Source organism: Platichthys flesus, chromosome 12 (assembly GCF_949316205.1).
Source record: "Platichthys flesus chromosome 12, fPlaFle2.1, whole genome shotgun sequence".
Taxonomy (NCBI): Eukaryota; Metazoa; Chordata; class Actinopteri; order Pleuronectiformes; family Pleuronectidae; genus Platichthys; species Platichthys flesus.
The window spans coordinates 9,757,390-9,767,389 of record NC_084956.1 but is presented as its reverse complement, the minus strand read 5'-3'; the positions used below and the strand labels follow the sequence as shown (position 1 = coordinate 9,767,389).

Below are 10,000 nucleotides of genomic sequence, written 5' to 3'. Positions count from 1 at the left end.
AAAGTGTCAGTGTGACAGTTGTAATCTCATGCAATGTAAACATTATAGCTTAGCCTACAGGCAGCATCAGATGTTAAGTCTCCAGGCACAACAAACAAATATTTTTGGAAGGGTGTGGTATAATCCCAGAATTTCTTTTCACATTTTTTCATATATTTTCACTGATTTCTCAGGGAATCATCAATGGATCTTGAAGAAAAACAGACTTGGAGGACTGACATTTATGAGTATGTGCATTTTGGTGCAGCTTAATTGAATTTAAGGGGACTGTTGGGCCTCGGCGGAGGTATGTGCTCTTCTGAGTGCTATTCTAGTTTTCTTCTGAGCCTCATCTTGACTGAATTAGCAGTAAGTGTGACTAACGTGTCAAACAGCTGAATATTAAAATGACCAAACAGGTTTTTCTGTGGTTTCCCACACATGTTGTGTTAGCAGACTCGCCTTTGTGTGCTTATATTTACATGTGGGTAGAAGAAGGACAGTTTCTGCTGAAACAAGTACACAAAAAAACGCTTTAAAGTTCATATATCATACTTTAAGATCATCCTGAACCAGTCTTAAAGTATGATATATGAACTTTAAAGCGTTTTCGTTCATTTAATCCATAAATTTGTTTGTACTTGTTTCAAATGTGTTACTTTTCACAAAGATATTCTTGATAAAAAGGAAAAGGCAAAGTTGAAATGATTTTCAAGGTTTTAAAACATGTCTTACCACAAAATACCAAGTACTAATTCAAATGTTTGCGTTTCCTTTAGAATATTATAAATGAACATTTTGGATTTGGATGTGGCGCAGTCTTTCTCCCTGATCAGAGTAAATTGCAGAGCTTCCACAGAGCCGTGGGGTAAAAGCTTGGTATGCTGGTCCTTTTGTTGCTGAGAGGGTTTTCGCTGCGTGCCAGGCAGAGCAATCCAGCCGGGCCACAGGGGTCACCAGAGGAAGGAGGAGTTTTGATTATGATCATTATTTGGTAAATAAGATGTCAACAAGGTGGTTCCTTGACACTTCATTGAGCAAAAGGAGGAAGGTGCAGAAATGAACGCCCCCTTCTCAATGGGAACTCTAATCTGCTCTTTCATGTCCCATCTCTTCTGAAGGGTCTCGGCCTCAGCTGCCATGTGCTGGTCCGCCTGGGCCTGGCACCTCTTACTCGCAGGTGGGGTGAGTATCCTGGCAAGCATGTGTTTATAAAACCCACTTGTTTGGGCACAATACTTGAACTAACTTCTTTTGAGCGAACAGTGTGAATCTGTGCAAAGCCTTTTCCCAAAGTCCTTTAGAAGGCGACGGCCCATTGAGAGAGGAGAAGAAGGGATTACCTTCCTCGACAGTGGTGCATTTCCGAGAGAGCTGATTAGCTCTGCATTCATTGTTAAATCGAGCAAAGGAAGGCCCTAGAGGAGTGAAAGGATCCAAATAGGTGGGCCCAGAAATAAAACAGCCACAGGAAGCCCTGCACAGGCAACCCAAAGTTTTCCCAACATTTCTTTTCCCTGCTCCTAAGGAGGTGCAGCGTGAAAAAGGAGATTAGCATACAAAATTAGAGGCGGGATGATTTTTTAAGGGCGACTTGCCTCATGCCCTCCACCCCCACAGCCCTACTCTGTCTGGACAAAGTTAATTAAACCAGTATTAAACAGTAAAGAAACTTCCAAGCGCCAGGGAGTTAGGGGGCTCTTTGAGGATTACCATGATGAGGGGGAGAACGGGGAGGTATTTGTTGAGGCGAAATTGAGAAAGGCGTGATGGACGGAAGAGTGCGCTGGAAAGTTTTCCATTCTTCTTGTTGTGGCCCCCGAGTATCCTAACCCCGACGTGAACAATGAGGAGAGCAAGGCTGAGTTTGCTGCGGAGCATCAGGTATTACTGTCACAAAGAGCAGGACGAGCGCTTTCTTCAGGCAGTATAATATATGAGATCCAAGAATTTATTTGTCTTACCTTACATTTTAATAGAAAACAAACCATATAAGCGACTAACAAACAAAACTAGGAAACGCTGTGCAATAAATTAACAATGTACAGTACAAAGTGCTTCATTTTATGTACAATTAAATACATCAGGAGGGCAGCAAAGGCCAGGGCAGTGGGAGAGCATAGTGAGTCCAAAAATGTTAAAATGTTTTCTGAATAAATTCAAAGCCTGGAAGTGATACATGACATTCATCAATGGCACAATTCATGAGAACACAACCCTGACTGATTCTTAAAAATTGGGATTTTTAAAAGCTAATTGTGTCAATGTTCAAAAGTCAGATCATCAGTCACTCGAAAAATAATTAATCATTTCCCCTAGATTTTTTTCTGTATGTATGGAAATAAATAAATCATGTTGTGGAGAACTTTGAAGTTAAAGAAATTATGTTCAAATGCTTGGTGACTATTAAAATGTTAAAAAAGAATAAAAAAATATATCTTAAATACATGTATTCCAAACGTGGCTTCATGTGGATTTGTGTGCGGCCCACTGTTTTTAAATTTTAATACAAAACTGGCAATAAAGGTTGTAGAAAGAGAAAAAAAAATTGTGAATTTTGTCCATAACACACACTATCTGAACATGCACAGAGTCTGAAAGTGGTCGTGGCACAGCAGGCGATGAAGATGCTTAGTGCTTCTTCTTCAGTCTGAGGTTCTTGCGGCGGCTGCCGGCGCTCTCGTTCCTTCCCCTCTGACCTCCCCTCTTCACGCAGAAGTACTTGGTCACTGTCTTTCTGCACTGCTCACACTTCACCGCGCAGCACCAGTGGAATTTGCAATTGCAGCTCGACACCATCTCGGCTTTCCGCTCCTCCACGGCCAGGCCGCACTCCCCGCAGAGCCTCTTGCAGCTCCGCTTCTCCCATTTGCTCAGGCTCTTGCCCTTCTTGAGGCACTCGCGGCCCTCTGTGCCCGCGAAGCCCAGGGTGCGGTTCTCCAGGCAGTAATCTGGGGAGTCCTCCAGGTGGACCAGCTCCTTGCGGGAGATGGAGCTGAAGGTCTCGGCCACGGCCCCTCGGCTGGCTGCGCTGTTCCCGGCTCCACGGAGGAGGTCCACCTTCAGCGCCCTGTGGTACTTCTCCTTCAGGTAGTTGCCCACCTCCCTGAACTCTGGCAGCTGCAGCCAGCAGGTCTGAGTGGTGCAGCTTCCAGACACACCGTGGCATTTACACGTCTTCTGCATGGTCCCCTTAACAGCCTAAAGGGGGAGAAACAGAGAGATTGTTTGTTGAAAGAATATTATGTTTTGCCCACAGTTGTATATGAAAATAGTAAGAAGTTGGTTGTGTGCAATAGGATTCTCTGTAGGCTTAAATGTGTATAGGAGTATGTTAGTGAAGGCCTGGATGTCCATTGTGTCCTGATTGGTGTGTTGTCCGATTAACTGATAGTATTCTAGTTTTCCAGTTAAGTAAAGAAAGGCTGAATACGCTGAAAGGAAGAAATGATAGTTTCATGGTCCATTGCTGAGTTTCTGTGTCGTCCCCCGTGTTTCCTGACTTTACTTGACACAAAAGAGCTGTCATCTGAAAAGGAGCGTTTTCTTTTGGCGAGGAGGGGATGAACTTTCTGTTGAGGTGAGGCTGAATCAAAGTTTCACATCGAGCCCCATTGTCCCCCAGGATGAAATAGGAGTATTTATTTAGCATGTTCATTATCAACATGTTTTCTAGTGTGAGAAGACCCAATGGAGGGTCCCATTGAGTGGAGAAATGAAAAAGGAGTTTTTCTCTCACTCTATCCCCATTTTTTTCTGTTACAATGATGCTCCAGGTGCCTTGGGGATCCTAGGGCCCGACGGGGGGGGAGCAAAGGCACCGTAAACAAAGAGCACTTCAGCTGCACGCCTGTGGTCCCCTCAGACTCCCTCGGGGCCAAACAAAGACCAACATAAATGTGGGATCCGTATTGCAAGAATAAAAACTAAACACTTATTTTAAAAAGCAGCATAATACAGAATGCTGTGCAATGTCTGGCTCCGCAGGATCTCTAATTAAGCCTGCACCAGTGATCCTGAGATTCTCGAGTTGAGGTATTGTCATAAGGGGCATTCAGCACTGGTAAATAGGCCCTTCTGGTACACCGAACACACTGTTATGATTGGGGACGAGTGGCACCTCACTTATAGCGACGTGAAAGGGATTCTTGGGTGGCACACTCAGTGTAATTCTAAGCGGGGAAAAAATGATTCAAAAGGTGCTTTACACAGCGGAATCAATCGGAGGCCCCGGGAGAGATTCCCCCAAAAAATCTCGTACGAGGTACCGTTTAAATACTGTATGGTTCAAAATCAAGCGTCTAAAGTGTCATGATTGTCCTGCAGCTCCTAAGAGGGGCTCGACTCTCAGTGCCAAGTTGACGGAGGGAGCATCTACTGTACCTTGCGCCCAGCCTCGTTATTGTGGAGGTTCATGGCTGCCCGTGCGTCCTGCCCCGTCTCCAGCGCATCTACGAACTGCTTGGAAATGGCCTCTCCAAAGCCGACATTGTCGCTGCAGCCGCCCCAGAGCCAACCATGACCACCTGGGAAAAACGTTAAGAATAAATGGACCTCTGTTCTTTCATTGATATTGAAAAGTAAGCATTTGGCAGTGGGGACATATGTAGACGTCCGTCTTACCACGTTGTCCGTTCCTGCTGTCGTCGCAGCCACAGTTGTCAAAGTCTCCGAGGCTGCAGTTCCTGGTTAAAGTGTACATGACCCCAGCAGAGCTGATGGCGTGAACGAATGCCGTCTCCCGATTTGCTGCAAACAGAGACATTTGTTAACTATCACTCAGAGGTCGGTCAGGACTTGTATCCTTCATATCAAACTCTCCTCTAAGTGTAATTGCATACAACTGATGACTACATGCAGTATTTAGGTGACCATTTCATGTATAAAATGGCTTTAAAAAGAAGATTAGATTTCTCATATTCTGTTAAACAACATGAATCCGGGTATCTAAACTTAGAGTCGATTTTTTCTTCCCTAACTCAATGACTGTTGGTCTTGTGAATGTCAACATATTCTTTTAGAAGCTGCCAAGAGAGGCAGTAATTCGGGTGTTGTTGTGCAGTGGATTAACGTGTTTGATTTGCCTCTGACCATTGCCACTGTAACTATTCTACAGGCTGATGAATGTTTTCACTGAGCAAACATCTCCCATTCACCGAAGAAAGAAAACCCTGCCCCCTGAGACGGGACACGCAGCCTGAAAGACGAAGAGGCTCACAAGATGTTTTTTTCTCAAACTTCTATGGATATGTACCATCCAGAATTCCGTCTCTCTCTCTCTCTCTCTCTCTCTCTCTCTCTCTCTCTCTCTCTCTCTCTTTGTTAGCGTATGGCTGCTATGTAGAGATGTCTGAAGGCTGGTGGAGCTCAGGGGACTTACCGCTGCGTATGCTGCTGTGCGTGGAGAGCTGCAGAGCTCTTTCGGGGCAGTTCCAGCGGTCCCATGCAAACTGATACTTGCACTCCTCTATGCCACTCTGAGCGCCCGCCGCCACACTGCTGGAGTAGATCAGGTACGCCTGCACGGACAGAGACAAGACATGTATTAAACCGTCATCCTGAGAAACAGAGGTTGAGGAAGATGAGGTGGTTGTGGTTTGATGTGGTACCCAGATATGAGCACAGTAGGAGAATAAAACACATCATAACCCTTTTAGCAAAGATTTACCAAATGCAAAAATGTGACACAGATTCCACGTAAAGAGTCAGATGTGATGGATGCAACAAATTATGAGAACATTCCTGGGTCATGCAACTGATGAAAGTTTCTTTGAACCTCTTTTATATTTATAACTTCAAATATTGTACTCTTCAACTTGAGATAAATCTCTGTCACTTTTTTTGGGGGGGACTTGGACAGAAACACTCAAATGCTTTGGGGGTTTTAAAATGTGTCTCGCCTCTTTGCTTTTAAAGACGTGGATAACAAATATTTAAAAAAAGAGGCCTCAACAATTCAGACATTGAGATTAAAACTGACTTCCACTGACATTATAACAACCTGATTGAAATTTGACATCTTCATACTTTTTTAACTGCAGAGAGCTCTCTAACCCGCGGGCTCTGTCCTCGGCTTTCGGCTGCCGCTCTGCTGCTTGTCCAGACTGTGTGAACGATAATATAACTAATATGTCTCAAGTGGCCATTGGGGAAATGGAGCACCACCTCTTTCACAGGGGTCTCACCCGCTAATGATGACCACCCACTACAGCCATGGCTACCCTCGCCTCTTCACACATTCAGCCCGCACATGAGCCGCTGAATAAGGTCAAGTGTACGGAGGGGGGAAAGAAAAAATCACAAAGGGCCAAGAACATCACTGATATATCATCAGAGCCATTGTTGCATTTGGGCAGATACCTGAGCTCGCCCATGCCCTTGATTTAAGGGTTCTCAAGGACAATATCCCTAAAAAACACAACACAGACCGAAACCATGTTTCACCGCCTACTCTCTCGCAAAAGGACAGGGTTAAAAAAAAAAAGATCAAAAGAACGTTGGCTTACCTTGGGTCCAGTCATCAAGAAATTATTCACTGACCTGGAAAAGAAGACAGCTTATTCACTCAGGGAAGCTCAGAGTGCTTCACAAATTCCTCCGCTCACATCTCTCATTAGTGCGCTTTGTAACATGTTAAACCGTGACACCGGTGAGCATCCAAACATTACTGAGCAATATTTTTACTTTCGTAAAAGAAGGATAAACTGTAAGGACATGTGGGAGCTGAAGCACACTGGGTAGGAAATTAAATATATTATCAATGCTTATGCATGTGACTATAAACTTTGATTTGATTTGAATTGAATTCAATTAAATTGTCAATGATGTTGGCTGCTGTTTATCCCTTATATTTGCAAATTAAGCAGATAAAGATAGATCTTTATTGTCACTGTGCTCTGAGAACAATGGAAAGCCATTCAGCAGCTCTGCGGCATTGGATGGCATAAACAGATTTAATAATTAAAGAGCAAGCAATCTGTAAAACAGTAAATAAGTAAACCAGCAGACTAGCCTAATTGCAGCAGGAATGTCTATGTAAAAAAAATATTGTTCTAGTCCCATGACCTCTTTAATGTCTCATTTTTATGATATAGCATCAAATCGGCTGTCAAAATGTCAATGAATTATTAATAAATAGATTTAAATCCTCCAGTGTTTAAATTAAAGTGATGATTGATGGTTAATAAATAGAGTTTGGTGCAACCCTCTTGCAAGTAGATGATAAAATCCAGTCCAAATGAGTTTTAATAACACGCAAAGCCAAATGTTGTTCTTAGTAATGGTACAACTGATTTATAGAATATTAACACATTAATTAAAACAGGTTGTTACACTTATAAACCATCTATAAGGGTTCAGACTTTATTACGAAGTAGTGCTAGTGTAGTCAATGAAGCAATCCAAGTAATATTGGAGTTCAAAATGAAGACCAATTAAGGGATGTGCTGATTTAAAAAACAAACAATATACTATAATAAACCAAACTTACCAGCAACAGCAGGACTTCGAGTGAGCCAGGAGAATGAAGATGTAGTAGAAAACCTCCAGATGCATGAACATCCTGCCAGGTGAGGTCCAGACGCTCCGACGATGGAGAGGAAACTGAGCTCCCTGCACATCAGACTTCAGCAGTGGGCCTGCAGGAGTCGAGGAGGGGGCTGTGAAATGGAGCCACTCTCGTCCCAACGAGAGATTATCTGCTTAATTAAAGATTTTCCCTCTTCTCAGCCTCCGGGCCAATCAGAGGTATTTGCACCGGGGAGAGAGTGAAGTGATCAAAAGGGCACCCTGGGCCTTCGGGGCCGGGCAACCGTGGCTTCCCTGCCTCCATTCAGCGGCGGATGGAAGATCAGTTTAATCCCGCAGAGGAAAGTGTAACACTGATCCCCCGAGTTTCTGCAGCTCCGAGGAACGAGATCGAATTTATTTAAGTTATTTTACGCAGATGAGAATTAATTGGAAGGAGAAGGACACTTTGCGACAGGACCAGAGCAATGTGTGTTTGTTTTAGATGAAATAATTCATGGCTGTAACAAAAGTGTGATTGGATCAGTTTATCTTCCCGACACACGGGGCCTGTCCCTCACTCAGGCGCGTGACGCCAGGGAACCAAAAGCGTCGAGTGACGTTAAATTTGCAGAATAAGCAGTTTACGCAAAAATAAACAAAAAGATCTCCACAGAGAGATTAACTGCACGCGGATGCGCAACAGGTTCTTCGCATAATCATCCAGAATAGCGAGTCTAGATCTACGCAACTATTGGATGATGACGACTACAATACTACTACTACTAAATTTATATCTCATACGGTGAAATGATTATCCTTATAAGGCATCAATCATAATATTGATATAATAACCAATGAATAATCAATTTAACAGCTATAATCCGTGGTGGTGCATGCTTATTAGTAGTATTAGTATTTGTTTCGTGTCATCAAGACGAGTTTTAGCAATCTTCTCATGGCGGACAATATTTAACAACAGCATCCACGAGGTACCTTTTCGATGTTTTAAATTCCGTGGGTGCCTGTGTCTGCAGAATTTAAAGGGTCAGAGAATCCCCCCATCAGAAAACAAAAAGGAGGATTGGGACTGAGCCATTGATCAGGTATGATAGGCTACATTTGCATCACTAATCCAGATGGTCCCTATACAGCTGACAGTGAGATGAAGGGTTATTTCCCACTAACCCCATCTGACCCACAGGTCCCTTTCCCCCTTTAGGAAACGTCTTGTGTGCAAATTAGGATTTAGAGCAAAAGTGATTTTGAGGAGGGGGAGGAGGAGTAGGAGGGGGTTGTGGCGGTTCTGAGGGATGTTTTTGGATTAAGATTTCAAGAGGAATGACAAGTAAAATGAGACAAAAGTGGGGGGGTTCATCCTGTTGTTTTAGGCTTAAGGAGATAACCTAAAAAAAAGTGCAAAGCCATTGGAGAAATAACTTTACTAGCAAACTTGCAACAGGCTTTGTGTTGTTCGTGCATTTCTAGCTTTTGCACAAATGGAATCACCTGAACAGGAATTTGACCCTGGACATGTTTATAGGAAAAAATATATATATATATATATAAGAAGTTGTGACAAAGTGAACATCAGCAGCAGCAGCAGCATTACACATTTTCACCAGTCCATGTTGCACAAGCGAGAGAGTGACCCCAGCAGAGCGTCCGAGCTCCAGCTGACTGTGTGACCACACTGAGGTGTTACATGAAGAGGACGATGGCCTGACAGTCAGCAGCCAATAGACACAGAGCTGATGTCACCGACCGGGTCAACAGGGATCAATGCTGCTAAAGTATTTGGGCTCAGACTCACTGTGGTGCCTGTGCTCTGCGGACTGTTTTCTGCCAAAAAAAACAAAACACACGTATTGTTCTCCCACACAACAAAGGAGGATGCACTGGGACGGCAGGGTGGGTTTACTGTGAAGGGACTCTCCAGCAGAGGGAGCAAGTGCGCAGATGTTTCAAATGCAGGAGGCTTTCTCTCCTTGCTTCTCCTCCTCGGAACACGCCAGACTCACACAGTGGGAGCTGCCATGAATTTGATCTAGAGGCCCTGGTAACTGCTACAAGAAATGTGGATCTCAGCCTGTTGGACGACACCGAGCTGCTCCCATCATGCGGACACAGAGTGACGAGGAGCCTGTTTGCAGAGTTGAACACACAAATAAGTGATAAAGAGCCTGTTTGCAGAGGTGAACACACAAAGCTGCAGAACACCCCACACACTGTGTTGTATCTATAGAAATGTGCACACTAGGACCTAACCATTTCCGAAACAATATCTGGAGGCATTTTAAATATGTGCAGTACGCAGGTGTCACAGGTGCAAAGGCCACCGCCCGAGAACAGATGAGGGTGAAACAAGCGAGAGATAAAGCCTGAACGGCACAGGTACAGTAGATCCCAATCATGTAGGCTGCGATGTCAGCGATAAGATAAAGATAAAAACCTTCAGAGATTTTTAACTCCTGTTGGACCAAGTCTTGGCTGATCACTATGAAAATGTTGCAGA

At 43.9% G+C, this 10,000-nt stretch overlaps 1 protein-coding gene across 1 annotated transcript; it reads right to left on the bottom strand.

Moving 5' to 3' along the window:
• Window positions 1–1,921: 1,921 nt before the first annotated feature.
• Window positions 1,922–7,613, bottom strand: wnt8b (wingless-type MMTV integration site family, member 8b). Its single transcript, XM_062400404.1, has 6 exons — window positions 7,469–7,613; window positions 6,486–6,519; window positions 5,360–5,498; window positions 4,603–4,728; window positions 4,363–4,505; window positions 1,922–3,180 (listed from the first exon to the last, which is right to left on the bottom strand). The coding sequence occupies exons 1-6, from the start codon at window positions 7,537–7,539 to the stop codon at window positions 2,611–2,613; spliced, it is 1,083 nt and encodes a 360-aa protein (XP_062256388.1). The 5' UTR covers window positions 7,540–7,613; the 3' UTR covers window positions 1,922–2,610.
• Between the last annotated feature and the right edge of the window lie 2,387 nt (window positions 7,614–10,000).

Excerpts from the sequence above, each read along its gene's own strand:
- wnt8b (XM_062400404.1), bottom strand. The coding sequence starts at position 7,539 with ATGTTCATGCATCTGGAGGTTTTCTACTACATCTTCATTCTCCTGGCT. Across the intron at positions 6,520-7,468 it reads TCGAAGTCCTGCTGTTGCTG|GTCAGTGAATAATTTCTTGA; the intron begins GTAAGTTTGGTT and ends CTTCTTTTCCAG. Across the intron at positions 5,499-6,485 it reads TCTTGATGACTGGACCCAAG|GCGTACCTGATCTACTCCAG; the intron begins GTAAGCCAACGT and ends CTGTCCGTGCAG.